Source organism: Phocoena phocoena, chromosome 6 (assembly GCF_963924675.1).
Source record: "Phocoena phocoena chromosome 6, mPhoPho1.1, whole genome shotgun sequence".
In the NCBI taxonomy this organism is placed as follows: Eukaryota; Metazoa; Chordata; class Mammalia; order Artiodactyla; family Phocoenidae; genus Phocoena; species Phocoena phocoena.
The window spans coordinates 84,120,171-84,141,851 of NC_089224.1; the positions used below are offsets into that span (position 1 = coordinate 84,120,171).

General features: G+C 38.9%; 1 protein-coding gene across 1 annotated transcript in view; it reads left to right on the forward strand.

Annotated features, from left to right (window-relative positions):
* Positions 1–21,681, forward strand: part of TMEFF1 (transmembrane protein with EGF like and two follistatin like domains 1) — a 93,894-nt gene that overhangs the window by 53,734 nt on the left and 18,479 nt on the right. Inside the window, exons 6-7 of the mRNA XM_065878790.1 lie at positions 11,107–11,255; positions 13,185–13,250. Coding sequence (XP_065734862.1) covers positions 11,107–11,255; positions 13,185–13,250 — 215 coding nt within the window. The remainder of the gene's footprint in view (positions 1–11,106; positions 11,256–13,184; positions 13,251–21,681) is intronic.

Consider the following 21,681-nt stretch of genomic DNA (forward strand, 5'->3'; position numbering starts at 1 on the left):
CATTGCCTGACTCTGGATATTTGGAATCTAGACTTTTAAAACGATTTAGGTTTAATAAATTTCTACCAAGGCCCCTTAGACTATAATGGGAAAATAATTGTATGTTGTCCATTAGGCTCTGATAACAGGAAATAAACACTATTAAACGTTATTTTATACCAAGTATAACCGAGATGTTAATAATGACAGGCTCATTTGTCCAGAAATGCAGAACACAGTATCCCCATGGCCTCCTGCAGTTTGCTGAATGCTCTGTTACTCTTTGATGATTTGCCTCTGTTATTCTGTCTGCCTGAAGTCCCACCCCTGTAAACCTACTTGTTTCATTCCTACTGTTCCTTCCAGCTTGGATGAAGTAAGACTTTAGCACCTCTTCCTAGCAGCCTTCCTTGCTGTTTCTGCAGTCCCTATGAGTTAGGTGACTAACTCTGTGTTCCTCCCTTGGTCTTGAGAAAAACAACCTCCACATAGCGCTTATACTGTTGGGATCACTAACAGATTGTGGGCTCCCTGAGTACAGGGACTTTGTCTTGCTGGTTTCTATGTTGGATTAACTTGCCATAAGGTTGGGTATCTTAGGGTCCCTCTATAGGTCTTGTTGAACTCGTGGCAGTTCACACAGGGCTTTCCTGTTGACTTAGAGCCACACAAAGGTTCATTGTGATGGTTTAACATGTGTGAAAAGGACTAGTAGTATTGTGAGGAATTTGTAGCAGGTGAACTTGTTGCAGTCTTCATTAGGTGTTTATGAAATCTAAATAACTTCACATGAATTAGTTTAAGCCAGTGTTTTCCTAACTGCTAAATAAAACTTACCATATGGAGAAGGAATGACACTTTCTATGTACAGTAAGGGGAAAGGAAGAGACAGGATAGATATTTTTCAGTAATAATACCTTTCAGATATACATAGTATTTGATGATTTCAAAGGGCTTTTTACAAAAGCTTATTTGATTGTCACCAGTGTTTGAGGTATTATCACTATTACTATTATTAAAGACTCAGAGTTGTGATTTGCCAAAATCCTAGAGCTAAATCAGAGAAGTCATTGAATTTATTCATGTATGTATGTATGCATTCATGCCTTTGAAATTCATAGTGTTAGAAATTCAAAAGCTTTAAAAGGCTTTACAGTAAAAGGTCTGTTTCCCACCCCACCCCGATCCTCAGTTACCCAATTGTCTTCACTAGAGGCAGTCACTGTGATCTGTTTCTTAATCTCCCAGAGGTATTTTTTGCATGTACAAGCATGTATGTACACGAATTCTCTTTCTTTCCTTTTTTTAAACTAATGGCAGCGCACTATACATACTGCTCTACTCTTTATTTAAAACTTTTTTTTGTAAAATGTACGTTTTGAATACAGATGTGTTTAAAACATACACATGCAATTTAGAGAATACTACATCTATATACCTAACACCTAGGGTACAAAATAGAATATTGCCAAATTCACAGTACCGAGTGTTGACTTAGCCGGCACTGTTAGATGAAGGCTTACGGAAAAAGACACATTGAACAGTCTGTGTCAGAGTCTGACTTTTGGCTTCCTGGTTTACAAGATTCCCTTCTGGGAAAGTGGGTGGGCAAGACCCTGAGTGTTATGGGGAATGTCATAGAGCTCATAGTTGAGACATCTGGTAGGATTCTCATGTCACCAGGTATGGATGATTGGCAGAAATGTGGTCAGAGAGTGGACTGCTCTGTGTTTTCTACTTCCAGTCTCACTGTAGCTGACCTCCATCTCTCAGAAGCACATCAGTTAAATGAGTGTGCTCGTTTGGTTCAGGTAGTTGACATGAAGGGGAGAGCAGGAACTTCATCAAGGCAAGTACAATTAAGAATCTGAGCCAGGCTTACCTGGGCATTCTCTTCTCTGGCTAAAAAGAGGGCAGTAGGCATCTTGGTAATGGCATCTAGCAATACAACTGTCCACAGAGTGAAATTATCAATATTTCAGTGTGGGTACCTCCCTGGTGGCTCAGTGGTTAAGAATCTGCCTGCCAATGCAGAGGACACGGGTTCGATCTCTGGTCCGGGAAGATCCCACATGCCATGGAGCAACTAAGCCCGTGCGCCACAACTACTGAACCTGCACTCTAGTGCCCGCGTGTCGCAACTACTGAGCCCCTGTGCCACAACTACTGAAGCCCGCATGCCTAGAGCCCCGTGCTCTGCAACAAGAGAAGCCACTGCAGTGAGAAGCCTGCACACTGCAATGAAGAGTAGCCCCCACTCGCCGCAACTAGAGAAAGCCCATGCGCAGCAGTGAAGACCCAACGCAGCCAAAAATTAAAACAAACAAACAAACAAAATTCAATGTGGACTGGTTGCCCTCTTAATATAGCTGTCATCTTGGAATCTTCCTTCAATGTTGTGTCTTTTCCAACAACAATCAGTTCTCCATTTCTTCTTCACCAACTGGGTGTCCTACAATTCATTTCTTTTATGCACTTCTTGGAGTCAGTACAGACCCCACAGGGTAAGGGCTTAGACCCACAAATTGCCCCCGTTTTAGACACCAGCTGCAAACGAGGTTCCCTGCACTTCTGCCCAGGATACTATGAATCTGGAGGTTCCTAAGACCTACCTCCCTTAAGGTTCTATAATTTCCTAAAATGACTTAGAATTAAGGAAAGAGCTGAGTCATCTCATTAGCATACAAAAGACTCTTTTGTCAAAGTTCCAAGGGTTTTAGGAGCTCTGCCAGGAACAGGGGACAAAGACTAAACATATTTTTTTTTTTTTTTTTGCGGTACGCGGGCCTCTCAGTGTTGTGGCTTCTCCCGTTGTGGAGCACAGGCTCCAGACACGCAGGCTCAGCGGCCACGGCTCACAGGCCCAGCCGCTCCGCGGCATGCGGGATCCTCCCAGATCGGGGCACAAACCCATGTGCCCTGCATCGGCAGGCGGACTCTCAACCACTGCACCACCAGGGAAGCCCTAAACATATTTTTTGTTATACCACAAGCATCATCCTAGAAATTCCTTTACCTCTCTCCTACGTAGGGTATCCTGTTTCTTGCATTTTTTAACTTTAACTTTTTTGTTTTACTCTTCCATTTTAGTATATCTTTCAGTAGCTTCTTGAGAAAGGGTACAAGGTGAGACCTTATATTTAAGGTGTTTTTATCCTGCACCTAATACTTGACTTATAACTTGGGGAGTGCATAATTCTAGGTGGCAGATAGTTTTCCCTCAGAATTGTGAAAGCATTGCTCTGTTGGCTTCTAGCTTCCAGTTGAAGTCTGAAACCACTCTGATTCATGGTCCTTTGTATATGATTTGTTTTCTCTCTATCGAAGCATGTAGACTCTCCTTTTGGTCCTCAGTATAACAAAATTTCACAGTTCCTAGAATCTTACTGACTTCTGATTTGAGAAATTTTCTTCAGTTAGTTCTTTGATGACTTCCTTTCCTCTCTTTTCTATTTCTGGTACTTCTGTTATTTGGATGCTGGACATTCTGGACTAGTCCTTTAATTTTCTTTTCTCTCCTATTTTCTATTTAGAAAAATTTTTGCTGTTTTTTTGAATTTGTCATTTCTCCTGTACTTTTTAATTTCTAAGAGCTCGATTTTGTTCTCATGGTGCTCCTTTTTCATAGCATCCTATTTTTGTTTTATGATTGCAGTATGTTTTTGTGGCTTGCATTATTGGTATTCTATCTGCTATAAGTATGAGGTTTTCTTTTATTCATTTTTATTCAGTGAGTTTTAATCTGTTACTTTAACTTGTTTTGGGGGTTATATGGCCTTATAAAATGAATTAGTAAGTGTTCTTTCTATTCTCTGGATGATTTTGTGTAAGAATAGAAATGTTTATTTATTGAATGACTGGAATGAATGTGTTCATGAACTCTTTTTAAAAAAACACCTGAAAAAAAAAAACAAGAAACAAACAAAAAAAACAAAACACCTGGATCTGATGCTGTCTTTGAGGGACATTTTTAAAACTGATTTCTTTTCTTTAATGATTTTAGTACCATTCAGCTTCTATTTCTTTTTTGGTCAAATTTAATAGTTAATATTTTTTAAAGGTTATTCATTTCACCAAAGTTTTCAAATTTGCTGGCATAAAGTTGTTTACAATAAACTTTTATTATCTTTTAAACCATAATCTGTAGTCTTTTTAAGTCCAGATACGTTTTTTCTCTCATCCTGCTTTGTTGATTTGAAAGTCTTTTCAAAGGACCAACTTTTGGCTTTATTGATCTTCTCTGTTGTAACTTTTCTATTTCTGTTTAGATGTATCTATAAATCTATATCCATATCTGTGTCATCTATATTTTTCCCCTTCTTTTTTTGTTTTCACTGGATTTATTCCATTGCTCTTTTTCTAATTTCTTAAATGGATGCTTAGTGATTTAACTTTTAGCTGTTCTTTAATATTTTGAGATAAAACTTGAAAAAGGCGAGGGATCAAACCGAGTGGATGTTTGAGGGAAAAGTGTTCTGGGAAGAGGGGAAGCCCTGAGGCAGGAGTGTTCCTGGTGTGTTTGAGAGAAAAGCAAGACCAATTTAGTGAAAAGATTTTTCATGATATAAGTGTGGAAAATAACTACTTATCTCCTTTCATCTGTCACTTTCCTTGCTGAGATGTCTGTTTTATGTGACAACTGTGATCAGTGGGGAGAACACCATCTCAGTCACTCATTAGATTTGTGATCTAAGGGTTTTTAATGTCTTTCATATTCAGCTTCCCTGTTCATAATTTGTTGTCATGATTAAAGAGGCAAATGTGACTATCCCTGCACAGTAGGTGCAGAGTAAATGGTTGTTAAATGTTTTGAATTTGACGTGTTTGCTGAAGCGATTTCTTTCCATTTTAGTGCACGCTCCTGTGCTTGAGCATCCTGCCCTCTGCTGCCGTTGCCAGTCTGCAAACACGGGGAACCGCTGCAATCAGTAGTGTCAGCAGCCTCTAGAGTCTAATACTGTCCTCCTCTCCTCACTGTTTCACTGAGCTGGACGTTCCTTGAGATGGTGGTTTCATTCTCTTTTGTCACGTGCTATTGAAAACATTAGCAATGGTTGTTCTCACAGCTCTTGGTCTTACATGGACCTTTTCTACACGTGATCAAGGAGGTTCCTGTTGAGCTGCAGTGCCCTCTTCTGAGTCCCTCATTTCTCCTTACTAGATTGGTTCGGGATCTTGCCTTTGTTGCTCAGCCTTTTCTCATCCCTGAAACTGTTCTGTAATACTTTCTTCCATTGGCCACCATTTATTCCTTAAACCTGGAGTTGGCAAAATTTTTCTATAAAGGACCAGATGGTAAATATTTTACATTTTGGGGGCCACATATGGTCTCTGTCACATATTCTCCCTCCCCACCCCTTTAAAAATGTAAAAGCCGTTTTTGACTTGTTAGTAAATATCCTTATGAATTTAAAGTTTTTTTATGGTGCCTTAATTCTTAAATTGTGAAACAGAGCATATATTGAAAAGTTTATGAAAAACTTACACATTTAGTTTAATGTGCAAAAATGAAACAAATTGTGACTCCTGCCTTCCAAGCCAAGAAATACTTTAGAGCTGTCCCCAGCCCTGTGACCCTCCCCAGCTGCATCTTTCTTTGATCCACCCACTCTATTGCATTTTGTGGAAATCATTCCTTTGCTTTCCTTATAGTTTTATCACATGATAACCCTCCTAATAATATATTACTTGGCTTTTGTTTGATTTTGTATAAGTGGAATCATACTATGTGTATGTTCTTTTGCTCAGCATTATGTTTTTAAGATTTATTCATGTTAATGCTCATAGTTGCTTAGTTGAATTCAGTTGCTTAATGTTTCCACATCCTTTTATAGTCCATTTTAATGTTGATGGACATTTGGATTGTTTCCAGTCTTCTGTTCTCATGAGCAATGTGAACATATGCATGTCTTCTGGTGCACATGTGTAAGAGATTTTCAAGGGCCTTACTCAGGAGTGGAATTATTGGGCATGTGCATGTCTAGCTTTTCCTGGTAATGCCTGTTTTCCAAAGTGGTTGTACCAGTAAGTTCTCCCTTCAGCAGAGGATAAGAATTCCCTTTGCTCCTCATCCTTGTAAACACTTGGTTATTGTTCTCTTAATTTTTGCTGTTTAGTGAATGTGATGGTATCTCATTGTGGTTTAAATTTACATTTTTTTGATTATTGAGCAGATTGAACACCTTTTTACATATATTGTTTTTATATGCTTCCAAGTTCTATGTCATTTTTTAAATTAATTTTTTTTTTTTTGCGGTATGTGAGCCTCTCACTGTTGTGGCCTCTCCCGTTGCGGAGCACAGGCTCCAGACGCATAGGCTCAGTGGCCATGGCTCATGGGCCCAGCTGCTCTGCAGCATGTGGGATCTTCCCGGACCGGGGCACGAACCCGTGTCCTCTGCATCGGCAGGCGACTCTCAACCACCGTGCCACCAGGGAAGCCCTAAATTAATTTTTATATGTATTCTGGATACTGATTATTTGCTGGTTACATGGGCTGTAGTCTTTTTGTTTGTTTGCCGTTTTTATTCTCTTTGTGAGGTGTTCTTTATTTCAAAGTTAAATTTATTGGTCTCTTATGTTTGATCTTCTAAGTCTTTTGTAGTTTTGCCTTTCACATTTAGGTCTTTAATTCACCAGGAATTAACGAAATCTTCAAACATGTAGAAGAGGAGAAAAAAATAAAGTGGACCCCTCCTCATATACCCATCACTCAGTTTCAGTTAGTGTAAAAAATCCAATTTTGTTTTATCTCTTTTTCCCTCCACCTTTTTTTTTTTTTTTGTGGTACGTGGGCCTCTCACTGTTGTGGCCTCTCCCGTTGCGGAGCACAGGCTCCGGACGCGCAGGCTCAGCGGCCATGGCTCACGGGCCCAGCCGCTGCACGGCATTTGGGATCCTCCCGGACCGGGGCACAAACCCATGTTCCCTGCATCGGCAGGCGGACTCTCAACCACTGTGCCACCAGGGAAGCCCTCCCTCCACCTTTTTTGGGGGAAGTATTTTAAAGAAAATCCCAGCATTATGTCCTTTCATCTCTAGTTATTTCAGTTTTACTGGTATTTTATCTGCTTGATATATGAGTTACAGAGAGATGCACATTCAAATCTACTATGGTAGATTTGGCTGTTTCTCATTGTGATTTTATCAGTTTTTGCTTTATAGATTTTGAGGCTGTTTAAAAATATTTAGAATTATTATATCTTCTTGGTGAATAAAAGTTTTTATTATGAGGGATCTTCTTTCTCATAAATCTTTTCTGCCCTGAAGTCTCTTATGTTTGACATATATATAGATATATAGGCAAGATATATAGCCTTACTAGGTTTCTTCCATTCCAGGTATGATATATCTCTCACAATTCTTTTATTTTGGTACAATACACATAATAAAATTAACCATCTTAACTATTTTTAAGTGTGCTGTCCAGTGGTATTAAATACATTCATAATGTTGTGCTATCATCACCACCATCCATCTCCAAAACTCTTTCAATCTTGTAAAACTGAAACTATATCTATTAAACAGTAACCCCCCCATTCCCCCCTCCCCCAGCCCCTGGCAACTACCCATATCATTACAGTTGAATATGTACCTTACAAGCAGCATATAGCTGGCTTTTGTATTTTTATCCAGCCTAACTATCTTTGTATTTTAACTAGAAAGTTTAGTTCACTTAAATATATTATAGGGAATTCCCTGGTGGTCCAGTGGTTAGAACTTGTCGCTTTCACTGCCTTGGGCCCAGGTTCAATCACTGGTTGGGGAACTAAGATTCCACAAGCCCTGTGGCATGGCCAAAATAAATAAATAAATAAAGAGTAAGAATTAAAAAAGATATATATATATATATATATATAAAATAAATACTGATGTACTTTGATTTTTAAAAAATCTTATTTTGTACTTTTGTCTTGCTTTCTGTTTGTTTCTCCTTTCTTGCATTCTTTTGAATTTTTTTTTCTCTATTAGTTTCAGTGTTATACATACTCCTTTTGGTGGTAACCTTAGCATTAACATGCTTATTCAACTTATCGCAGTCTAAAATTCATCAGTATCTTTGCTCTTCTTAAAATACTGTAATTTCAGTCCCTCCCAATTTGTATGCTATCAATATTTTAATTTATTGTTTTAAAAAAAATTTAGCAGCACCTAGCATTGTTGTCATTGTTTTATATTGTCAGTATTTTGTTAATATTACCTATATATTTACACTTTTGTTCTTCATTTATGTTTGCATCTCAGATCTTACTTGTAGGATCATTTTTCTACTGCCTTTATAATTTCCCTTATTGACAGTTGACAGGTGACAAACTCTAAATTTTTACTTCTTCCAAATTATTTTTATTTTACACTTAGCCATGAAAGATAGATCTTTTTACGTAGAATTCTATTTTATCCCAGCACATTGCAGGTATTATTTCACTGTCTTTTGGCTATAAATAAACAATTTGGCTTCAGTATTGCTTTTGAAGACACCTGTCTCTCTTCTTGCTTCTTTGAATAGAATCTTTCTCTTCTTTCTGGCTGCTTTTAAAATATTATTTTGTTGCTGTTGTTACAGAAATTCCACTGTGATATTTCACTGTCTGGATTCCTTTTTAATAATCCTGTTTAGAATTTATTAAGCTTCTTGGTTACTTAGATTAGTATCTTTCTTTAGTTTTAGAAAGTTTGAGAAATTGCTGAGAATATTGCCCCCACCTTATTCTTTTAACTCATCTGGAACTCCAATCAGATTTTTATTAGCTCTTGTGACTCTGTCTTCCATGTCTCTTAATTTTTTTTTCATATGTTCTGTCTCTTTGACTCTGCCATGGTCTGGGTAGTTTCCTCTGACCTGTCTTCCAGTTCACGGATTCACCTTCAGTTTATCTAATCTCCTGTTAAATCTGCCCATGAATTTTTTATTTCTAACAGTGCATTCTTTATTTATTAGAAGTTCTCTTTGTTTCTTTTTCATATCAGCTTGCTCTGCCCATGGTGTTTTATTTCCTTGTCTCTTGTGGGTATGGGAGTGAGTGAGCATGTGTGTGATATACTTGTTTTGCTCAGAACTGTATCTTGGAAATGTTTGAGGTCTAGGATAATAAAGTTGGGTTTCTCCAGAGAGGATTGCATTTACTTTTGTCAGTTGTCTAGGGCCCCTTCCAGTCTTTGACTTTTAAAATAAATTCTGGACTTGAGGTTTTTCAGAACACCCAAGTAGTATTTTAAGTTGTAATTACTCATGTGAGGGCTGGCTTATACTTTTGAATTCTTGGGGAGATGTTTTTTTCCCCCTCTCTTCAATGCTGTGTAAAACACAGCAGAATATTTTTTTCCTTTAAAACAGTCCCCTTGGAATATGGCATCTCATTTATACTCTACCCTCATGCTTTTCTCTAGGGTCTTTAGACTCTCTACCTTAGGTAGGTCAGTATTATTCATCTTCTGTTCTCAGGAGCCTACAAAACCAAAAAATTGATAATTGAATTTACCTAGTTTGGTAAATGCCTTCAAGGTGAAAATCAGCTTTAGTAAACTTAACTGACCTTTCTCTATTCCTGTCTTCATATAACTTTTGTCTTAAAATTCCTTGCTTTTTTTTTTTTTTTTTTTTTTTTTGCTGTACGCGGGCCTCTCACTGTTGTGGCGGCCTCTCCCGTTGCGGAGCGCAGGCTCAGCGGCCATGGCTCACGGGCCCAGCCGCTCCGCGGCACGTGGGATCTTCCCAGACCGGGGCACGAACCCATGTCCCCTGCATCGGCAGGCGGACTCTCAACCACTGCGCCACCAGGGAAGCCCTCCTTGCTTTCTTGACAACTTATGAATGCATTTGAGGATGTTTTGAAATATTTCGTCCAGTATTTTTTGTTGTTTTCATTAGGAGGATTAGTACAGGTTCTGAGTTCACCATGTTGCTGGAAGCAGGAGAGTCTCTGTGTTTTTTATTTTTATATTCCCAGTTAGATTTTACTGTCCTTGAGAGGAGTGATGATACCTTGGACTTTCTTGGCCTTCTCTATAATGCAGTCAGTGTTAAGTGGACACTCAGTTTTACAGGTGGATGTGCAGCTAGGAAACAATTTTGAGGGTCTTCTATTTTACATGTTTTATATCTATTATGTTTTTTAATCTTCCCAATTATTTGGTAAGGTTACATATATTATTACCTCTGTTTTACAGATCAGTAAACTAAGACTTAGAAGGAGAATATGAACACAAATCTGGTTATTAGTTGGGCTAGGATTTAGATTCATGACTTTTTAAATAAATTTATTTATTTTATTTATTTTTATTTTTGGCTGCATTGTGTCTTTGTTGCTGTGCGCAGGCTTTCTCTAGTTGTGGAGAACGGGGGCTACTCTTGGTTGCAGTGCACGGGCTTCTCACTGCAGTGGCTTCTCTTGTTGCGGAGCACGGGCCCTAGGTGCTCAGGCTTCAGTAGTTGTGACTCGTGGGCTCTAGAATGCAGGCTCAGTAGTTGTGGCACACGGGCTTAGTTGCTCCGTGGCATGTGGGATCTTCCGAGACCAGGGCTTGAACCCATGTCCCCTGGATTGGCAGGTGGATTCTTAACCACTGCGCCACCAAGGAAGCCCGATTCATGACATTTGACTTATAATTCTGTGTCCTTTCTGCTATACCATGTTGCTTTCTAACTAATGTTGTTGACATTTGACATTTCTTGATTATTATCTTTAGATATGAAAATTTTAGAGAAACCACTGGATTAATAATATCTGTATGAAATTATCTCTAAATTCTCACCTGAAAGAAATTGTTAGCTGAGCAGTCACTTTGCTTAAACTTTTATCAGTGACTTAAAACAATGTACTGACTTCTGTTACAGAAAGCAGAAAAAGAGAACTGCTTACATACTACTATGTATAAGACAAATAAGCTACAAGGTTATATTGTACAGCACCGGGAATATAGCCAATATTGTATAATAACTTTAAATGGGGAATAATCTCTAAACCTACTGAATCACTGTGTTGTACACTTGAAATTAATGTAATACTGTAAACCAACTATACCTCAATAAAAAAGTAAACCAAAAAAATAATTGCTCATTTTTGCTGTTACAGCATTGTGAAATACTTTTGTTGTAAAATATAGGTAATTTTTGTTTTTTTCCAACAGGTGTGTATGTAATATAGATTGCAGTGGATACAGTTTTAATCCTGTGTGTGCTTCTGATGGGAGTTCTTATAACAATCCCTGTTTTGTTCGAGAAGCGTCTTGTATAAAACAAGAACAAATTGATATAAGGCATCTTGGTCATTGCACAGGTAAAATTCATTCTACTTATCTAGAGACCTGTCTTTAATATTGAATATCACATGTCTGCATTCTTATTTGTACATTTTGGTAGTGTTCCAAATTTGGAAAATGAGAAATCTTTGATGCTTTATTTTTTTATTACTATATATTTTAGAATTTCTTTGCTCTGTTACTAACTTAGCTTTTCTTTCCCCACTTATTTTCATTATCTCAAGATACAAACAATGGTCTTGGTTTACTTATTTAGTTACTAAGCTGATCCTAACATGGACTTGTAGATATATTTATAGTTCTTGAAAGTTGTCTCAAATTTGTAATGATTTTAGTTGTTTAAGAATTAGCTTATTTTAATTATAGTAAAACTATAAATATTACCATATTTTTTTCCTTTGGCCGTGCCGCGTGTCATGTGGGATCTTAGTTCCTGGACTAGGGATCAAACCCGTGCTCCTTGCAGTGGCAGCACAGGGTCTTAACTACTGGCCCGCCAGGAAAGTCCCAACCATATTTTTTTTCATCTTTTTTTCTAGAGAATAATAGTTTACTTTGTTTTCACATTTTCTCTGTAGTTTTTGCTCCTACATATTATATACTGTTAGAGATTTTGGCGTGAAGTTATAGAGTGTAAGGAAAAATTATTACCTTCAGTTTAAAATTCTTTTTCTCTTCTTGCCATCATTTAGATGCCATGATACCAACTAAGAATGAATTTTGGTTTCTTTTCCTACTAGAAGTACCAGTCACTAAAGGCACAGTTTTTCAACCTTCTTCCTCAGTAATACACACATGGGCTGCAATAATATATCATTTCCGAGTAACAAACAAGGGCCCCAAACATTCTCATGGCCTAGGCTTGTGCATCTTTCCTGCTTACGAGGTCTAACCCACCCTCCCTCTAGGCCCCGTCCCTTTTTTGGACTTATTAAAGGGATATGTTTTTATCTGAGCTAAGGGAAGAAAGTTGCAAGCCAAAGTTTGCTACTTTATACTGATAGCAAGCTATTTGTGAAATACTGAGCAACTGATTGCAATATCTGTGGTCTAAGCTACCGAAGAATGCCCAAGAAGCTCATCATAGGATTGCCACGTGGGGGTCAGGTGTGCACATGGTACAGGAAACTGCTGATAGGGACCCCTTACAGGTGGAAGAAGTAGTATGGTTTGCTTTTCTTTCATGGGGTGGCATTTAGAGTGTAGGTAGGTTAAAGAGTAGCTTAGAGAGAGAATATCTTTTCTGAGGAACTGGTACGTGATTGAACGGTACTGTCTGGAATTTCAAATTCAGAACAATTGGTCGTTTGAGGATTTTGTTAATTGAAACTCATGCCGATTTAGAAGTGAGTTTGGAGTAGCTGGTCCTTAATTTTTGTCTTGGTTCCATTTACACCTGAGTATTCCTCCCCCCGCCACCCCGACCGCTAGTACTGGGAAGCTGAAGCTTGTGCTTCTCAACAGGTGTTTATGGTTCATGTACAGTCTTTCTGTCCTACTACAATTAATCGGTCAGCGGTCATTTTTATAGTAAATTTTGTCTGATAACACAGTTGAGGTTCCACGTTTATCTTAATCTGATATTTTTCCAGGGAAACTGGTGGGAGAAGGTAAATCTTGAGACCATTGTCACTTGGAGAAAGGGCTAATCCTTTCTCTTCAGGGTATGTGTTATTTCAGTTAGCACAGGGAAGACTTTTTAAGGAGATGATGTTTGAGCTGAAGTCTGAGTGAAGTTAGACTGTTCATCATGCAGAGTGCGTTTATATCTGGGATGCCTTGAGGCTGAGATAGAAGTGGCACAATAGATCAAGAGAATGGTAGAAAATGTGAGCAGGATAAGTGGAGAGAGTTGGGAAGGACCTGGAGCATTTGGAATATTTAGGAGTTTCGTGGTGTGACTTAAACATCATATGTATCTTAATTTGAAAACTTTTCTCTTACAGACACAGATGACACTAGTTTGTTGGGAAAGAAAGATGATGGACTACAATATCGACCAGATGTGAAAGGTACTGAATCACAATTTCCCAAATTTTGGCCAACTACTGAAATATGGTCACTAGCCGTCCTTAGTAGTTCTATTTCCATTATAATGACTTTTCTAACTTTGCTCTCTGTAGCAATATACAGTTGAATATTAGTAATAATACTGAAATAGTTAAGGTACCTTTCAGTTTACAGAGTACTTTCACACATGCTTTTTTTAATTGAAATTTTTGTTTTTGTTTTTTTTTTTTGCGGTACGCAGGCCTCTCACTGTTGTGGCCTCTCCCGTTGCGGAGCACAGGCTCCGGACGCGCAGGCTCAGCGGCCATGGCTCATGGGCCCAGCCGCTCTGCGGCATTTGGGATCTTCCCGGACCGGGCCACGAACCCATGTCCCCTGCATCGGCAGGCGGACTCTCAACCACTGTGCCACCAGGGAAGCCCTAAATTGAAATTTTTATTGAGATAATTATAGATTCACATGCAGTTGTAAGAAATTATACGGAAAGTTCTCTCATATTTGCTTGTAAAATCCTCTTTACCTCTCTAGAATCTACTGTTAACACTTACCCTCTGTGCATGGGTCTTTGAACCTTGTTCCTTCTGCCTGGAACTCTTCTTTGCCTAATATTCATCTTTCCAGTCTCACCGTAGAAGTCATTTCCTTTTGGGAACTATCCCTTGACCCTTAAATCTAGATTAGGTGCCTCTCCTGCATACTCTCCTCTCCAACCCCTTAACCTACTCTAAGTATAACTGTCTGTTCTACTCATCTGTGTCCCCCTCTAGGCTATGAGTTCTGTGAGGACAGGAGACTGCACCTATCATGTTCACTTTGGGATTCCTAACACTTAGCAGAATGTCTGCTACTTACATGGCTGCTCCACACTTGTCAAAAGAATGGATGCAGCTCAAAGAAGCTGTAGGATTTATTTGTACAAAGTCTTACATACAGTAAAGGTCAGATTCTTAGGTCCTTTGACTGCAGGTCCAGTGCTCTTTCACTCCTTATTTTCATATTCATTATTTCATTTGATTCTTACAACTACTCTGAGGGGTAAGGACCAGTGGGAACATTGAGTCTCAGTGAGGTTATATCTAGTGAACCAAAGCAGGTCTTCATCTTGGGATCCTAGACCAAGGCTTCTGTATAATTGCTTTTCCACATGTGCATCTTCTACACATTTGGTTATACTAATGGACAATTTTTTAAAGATATGTGATCTACCTTTTATGCCTAATTTCTAAAAAATATACAAAATGAGAATAACAGGCCCTATTTCATGGAGTGTCATAAAAGTTAAATGAGATAATGCGTGTCAAGTGCTTTGAATAGTATCTGACATACTCATAAGTGTGCAAGAAATGGTAGCTGTTATTATCTTTGAATAATTTGTTATTTCTGTCACTTGAATCAGTTATATCCCATGAGCCCCTGACATATCAGTTTCCTCTGTTGATACAAAGTGCTATATTTAAAATAAGAAGTCTCTGTATTCTCATAGGAGACATAATAGATTGGTGCTAGTTTTATTCTTTACACTGATAGTACATGACCAGAATAGGAAGGCTCTTTTTCAGTAGGTAGAAGCTCCTACTTAAGGCAATTTGGGGAATTGTGTATACCCAAAATACTTGTCTGCCTTTGATAAAATTACAGGGATAATTTAGTGCCTAAGCCATTTTTGAGATACTGAACATTCTTTGCACATAAGAATTTGTCTATAATGCAAATGAAATTATCATAATCAGCAGATATAATTTACTAAGTGCCTACTTTATACTGGTTATTTTACTAGGAATTATTGGTGGATAGAAAGATATCTAATACATGACATCCATCTTTAAAGAGCTTGTGATACAATAAGAAATGAATATAACCTAATTCTAACAAAGTAGAAATGGGTTATTGTCATAAATGTAGTGCTGTTGAAACGTGCAGTGAGAACTCAGAAAAGAAGAGATTACTATTTGGTGGGGGATGGTGAAGATCTGAGAAACTCATGAAAGAGGCGGAATTTGAGCTGAACCTTGAAGGATGGTTAGGATTTGAACAGAGGTCAAAAGGGTATTTAAGGAGGATGGAAGAGCATGAGTAGAGGTATGGATGCAGACAAACATTGTGATAGAGAATGTATTGGAGAATGATAAGGAATCCGTTTTTGGCTGGAGAGTAGGGGGCTTAAGAGGCAGAAGTGGAAGGCAAGACTGGAAAAGTAGCTTGGGGCCAGATTGTGTACAGTCTTTTTTTTTTTTTTTTTTGGCTGAGTCCTAACCCCTGGACTGCCAGGGAATTCCCATGTGTAAAGTCTTGAATGCTGTGTTATCCTAGGGCGTTTAAACTTCATTTGTGGGCAGTGGCAGAATCATTATATATTTGAAAAAGGCAAGACAACAAAGTTAACCAGTTGAATGCATTATATCTGGCAGGAATTGTGCTTATTATGTACTTTGGACTAGGGGCAGGGAGATCAGTTAAGTAAACTCAGAAGGAATAGATTCCTGCTTAGATATGGGGGATAAAGAGTTCAAGCTCAGATGACTTAGTTGATGGATTCTGTTTATAGAACTAAGAATGTTGGGAGAGGAAAGGTGTTTGGGGTAAGGTAAGGGAGGAGTTGACGGTGGAGGTGATTTATTTTGTAGTTTGAGTTGCTTGTGGAACTCACCCAGGTGACTTTGTATATTAGCATAAATTTGTGAGCCAGTCGAGGTGATAACCGAAGTCATGAGAACAAGTGAGAGAGATTATAGAGCTGTATTGTCTAGTAGGGTAGCCACTGGACAGACACATGGCTATTTAAATTTAAATTTATTAAAATAAAATTAAAGGTTTTGTTTCTCATTTATACTAGCCATATTTCAAATGTTCAGTAGCTCCATGTGACCCGTGGCTACCATATTGGACAGTATAGAAATAGAAGATATCAAGAGTTGCAGAAAGTTCTGTTGGACAGCATTGTTACTTAGAAAGGAGAGGAGGCTAGGGACTTCCCTGATGGTCCAGTGGGTAAGACTCCACGCTTCCAATGCAGGGGGCCTGGGTGTGATCCCTGGTTAGGGAACTAGATCCTGCATGCATGCTGCAACTAAGAGTTTGCATGCAGCAACTGAGAAGTCCGCATGCCGCAACTAAAGATCCCGCATGCCACAACGAAGATCCCACATGCCACAACTAAGACCCAGAGCAGCCAAAAATAAAAATAAATAAATAAATATTTTTTTTAAAAAAAGAAGGAAAGAAAAAAGAAAGGAGAGGAGGCCAGGATGAAGCAGAAAGAGGATCCAGAGGAAAAAAATCAAGAGTGCAGTGGCACAGAAGTCAAACAGAGAGGTTGGCTAGTAGTTTAAAACACTGCGTAAAGGACTTAGATGACAAGCATCGAATTTGAAGACAAGGGGATCATTGATAATCTTGGACCAAGGAGTTTCTATAGAGCTGTGAAGATGAAATCCAGATTGTAAGAGTTAACACGTGTGCTAGTAGTAAGGAATAAAGGTCAGAGGTAACTCTATTTTGTATGTTTACCCCATTTGCTTTTATTTTTTTTGTTGTTGTTCTCACAAGCATTTATAGGAGCCCCTTAGTAAATATTCGTGTCCCCAGTACACAACCAAGACTAGGTAAGCAGGATCTAGGAATGGAGGCTACAAAGTGAAAAGCAGGGACACAGCATCAGCAAGAAAAATTGGAAGCTAGTGCTCAGTAAGAATGTTGTAAAGCTGAGCTCTTGGAGAAGGGTGCTCCCAGAATGGAGTATTTGAATGTCCAGCATGGTGGCTGAATTAGTGCTTTTCTTGAGCTGTTGGAAAACCTGTGGTAAATATTGAAATTGCAGTGTTAGAAGCTTGGTTGCAGATGTTGAAGTCATAAAGGAATATGATGGCAGAGCATGAGGTGTGTGGGAGCTGGGTATGTGACATTTTAAAAACTTGACTGTAGAAAATTTCAAACATGAACGAACAGGATAGTATGATGAAACCTCATGTACGCAACCACCATCAACAGTTAAGAGCATTCTGTCTTTCTTGTTTTGCCTATATATCTCTACCCAGTGGATTATCATTATTCGTATTTTACAGGTGTTTTTTTTTAGGTGTAATGTACATACACTGAAATGCACAAATGTTAGCTATCAGTTTTGACAAATGGATATACCCCATCTGCATTATACCTTATCGTAGTCTATAACGTTTCCATCTACCCAGAAAGTTCCTTTGTGGCAAATGACATTTTAATGTGGCCATTTTTATCCAAAGATATTTTCATACAGCCTAAAATCTAACCATATTAATACAGCTTGTTTGATATGCCCTTTTAAAAATGGTCTTGATAAATTTGCCTCATCAAACGGTAAGCCTGAGCCAGTTGCTAAAATCATTGAAGGAAGGTGAGAGTGTGTGTTATGGAGCGTGGTGGAGAGTCATGATGAGGATGGTTAGAAGGCTGCGTAGGTGGATGGTACAGACCCCCACGGGAAGGCGGTCATTGGGAGATGAGAGTGGGATGCTGATCTGGAGGTGACAGGTGGTGAGCACAGCAGGGAGAGATGAAAGGAAGGGGGATGGAGGAGTAATGTGATTTTGGTATATCAAGGAGATGAAAGGAGTACTTCCTAAGCAAACAGCTGCGGAGATGGATGAGTTTATGTGCATTAGAAAACGTGTTTCACTGGGCAGAGTAGAAAGACTAGGAAAGAAAGAGTTAGGGTTGATAAGGAAAAGAGTGGGATTTAGACATGAGAGAATAGGGGGTGTTGGAGGGGAGGTAAGAGTTTCTACCTAGGTAAATAATTCTCTGTTGGGGTCCAAGGAGACTCGGGTTAGGGAAGGATGTGTTAGTGATGAAGCTTGGGGTGCAGGGTGGTATAGGGGAAGCAAGAAAGAGTATATTGAATTTCTTAACTGTAGGGATTTGTGGAAATAATGAGCCCTAGAGTTACCTATGCAGCACTGATGTTGTTTCCGCCTCAGCAGCACCTTCTAGGTGCATGTCTTGGTTGTTAATAGCAACTCCTGATGCTTTATTTGAGTGCGGCATGGATGGACCAGGACAGGTTGCCGTGAAACATGGCTTTGCAGATAAGCCATCTGGAGCTGGGCTTTCTTACAATATCATCACTTAGAACCATACTCCCCTTTGTATTTGAAAACATTGCCGCTGGTGGCAGATTTGTTTCTGCATGCCTCTGTGGGTGGAAGGAGCCGATGGGTGACCAAGCACACTTTTTATAATTGTTCAGAGACTAACAGTTGCAGCTGTTGTTCATGGAGCCTGTCACCACTTGCCCGAGGGCATTGTTTGTTCAGGACTGTGCCCAGTTCTTGCTGTGTGAGGCTACATCTCTGCTGTGGTTTCTGAAACTGTGCTTTATTACATCTTTAATGCCTTTTAATCTTTCCTTTTTGAAGTTATCTAATTTACTTGGCCTAGAGAACAGGTGCTTGAACATTCCACTTATGTCCATTCCTTACCCATCTCCCAGCATAGCTTGGTGAAGTAATAGTGTGATGGTTAAGAGCTTGTGCTCTGAAGTCAGACTTGGTCTACACTTTAAAGGCTGTGTGGCCTGATTTCTCTGAGCCTCAGTGATCACTTCTATAAAATGGGGGCAGTGATATCTACTACCTAGGATTACTTTCAGTATTAAATGCTGTGTCACTGAATTCCTTATCAGTGTTATTATGGTGATTGTAAATATTTTTGTTTTCTAATTTCATTGTTAGAAGCCTGGCTGTGTTCAGAGTTCTTGCCATTGGTGAGTCTACCTGTCTATAGCATGTTTCATGTGGTTCGTGAGTGACAGTAGGGTGTTCATCCACTCAACAATTCTTAATCAGCACCGCCCTACTGTGTGCCAGGTGCTTACGCATATTTAATCCTCATCACAGCCATATTATTGTCATTTTGCAGATGAAGAAGCTGAAACTGTGAGAGTTTGTGGCTCATGTAGAATGGCAGAGCAAAGATCAGAATTCAGACTTTCTGACCCTAAGCCCTGGTATCACAACTGTTCCAGAATTCTGCACATTAGAAAAGGTGTTTCACTGGGCAGAGTAGAAAGACCAGGAAAGAAAGAGTTAGGGTTGATAAAGAAAAGAGTGGGATTTAGACACGAGAGCATAGGGGGTGTTGGAGGGTAGGTAAGAGTTTCTACCTAGGTAAATAATTCTCTGTTGGGGTCCAAGGAGACTCAGGTTAGGGAAGGATGTGTTAGTGATGAAGCTTGGGGTGCAGGGTGGTATAGGGGAAGCAAGAAAGAGTATATTGAATTTCTTTCTTAACTGTAGGAATTTGTGGAAATAATGCCTGCTTTCTCTTGCCTGCTTTCTCTAATTTTCTTCAGAATATTTAATCTGCTCTCAGCTATCACCTTGGCGAACACTTGTTCTCTAGCTTTAATCTTTCTCTAAGAACTAGTTTCATATGTTCAGCTGCCTAGTGGGTCTTTGCACTTACGTTTTGTTTGAACTGCCATTGCCTGAACCTCCAGGAACTACCGTCTTGCCTGGAACATGATAGGTGCTTAATAAATACCTTTCGGAGGACTGGAGGTCTAAATTTGAACTCAGTTTACTACATTCTCTCTCCTGTCATTAGGCTCACATTAGAGTCATTTTTGCAATTTTTTTTATTGTGGTGAAATACATATAACAACTCGTACCATCTTAACCACTTTTAAGTGTTTAGTTCAGTTGTACTAAATAAATTTATGGTGTGGTGCCACCATCACCACCATCCATCTCTAAAAGTCTTTTCATCTTGTGAAACTGGAACTATATCCATTAAACAACAGCTCTTCATTTCCCCCTCCCCTCAGCCCTTGTAACCACCATTCTGCTTTTTGTTTCTACGATTTTGACTACTCTGTGTACCTCAAATAAGTAGAAATCATACAGTGTTTGTCTTTTTGTCACTGGCTTGTTTCAATTAACATAATGTCCTCAGGGTTCATCCATGTTATAACATGTCAGAATTCCCTTCCTTTTTAAGGCCGGAATAATGTTCCATTGTATGAATATACCACATTTTGTTTGTCCACTCATTCATTGATGGACACTTGCGTTGCTTCCTGTTTTAGCTATTGTGAATAATGCTACCATGAATATGGGTATATAGCTATCTCTTTCAGACCATGCATTCAGTTCTTTTCGGTATATATCCAGAAGTGGAATTGTTGGATCATAAGGTACTTCTACTTTCAATTTTTCGGGGAAGCACCATACTGTTTTCCCTGGTGGCTGTACTGCTATATATTTTCACCAACAGTGCTCAAGGGTTACGATTTCTCTACATCCTTGCCAATACTTGTTATTTTCTGGTTTTGGGGTAGTAGTCATCCTAATGGGTGTTAAGGTGCTATCTTGTAGTTTTGACTTCCATTTGCCTAATGATTAGTGATGTTGAGCATCTTTTTGTATGTTTATTGACCAATTGTTTTATCTTCTCTGAAGCAAAGTTGTCTTACACAACTCTATATTAGGAGCATCTTCAATAAGGAGGACAGTTCTGTTTTACTAAGCACTTAAATGTTAGTGAGTTGGTTGTTGCAGACTATATAAAGGGTGGAACTGGGGAAGTTTGACCTTAAGAAAAAAAATTGGTAGGCAGTGGGTTAGGTGGTGAGCAGACATGGGGAAATCCACACAAAGTTAATGAGAGAGAGATTTCACTTAACATGAGGAGAATTTGATAGTATTGGAATTAACTGTATTATGTTGAGTTCCTTATCTCTGGAAGTGTTTAAGTAGAAATGGGATCTTGAGGCTATAACTAAAGAAATTCCTTCATCAGACCAAATGGCCTCCAAGGACCCTTTCAGATCTGAGTTTCTGAGCTCATTTACTTTCCAAAGCATCTTCCAGCCATATTTATTTTTTTCTGTGTTTCTAATATCTATTCCAACTTCTGAGCTCAAGCTTTTCAGTGCCACAGTTTGGATTATGTAGTAACCTCCTAATTGGTCATCTGGTTTTACCTTTATCTTCCAATTAATTCTTAACAGCTTTTTGAGATATAATTTACATACTATTAAGTTCACCTGTTTAGAGAGTGCAATGCAGTGGTTTTTCTTTAGTATATTTGCAGAGTTGTACTAGCATCACATCATATTCTAATTTTAGATCATTTCTCATCACCCTCAAAAGAAACCTCATACACATTAGTCACTCCTCATTGCCTCCGAACCACCAGCCCTAGGTAACCACTCTCAGTTAACTTCTTTTGTAAAACGTGGCTTTCATTGTGTTGCTTTCCAGCTAGGAGGAGTTCAGGGTCCTCCCTGTCCATATGATTAAGAAAACATTTCTCGCCTGAGGTTCAGATTTTTCCGTACTCTGATTTCAGCTTATTTTTCCAACTTTGACTTACACCTTTCTCCAGTCTGAATGTACAGCTCTTGCTAGGTCCATTTAACTCTCGTTCTTGAGAGTGAGAACAGGTGCATTATACCTG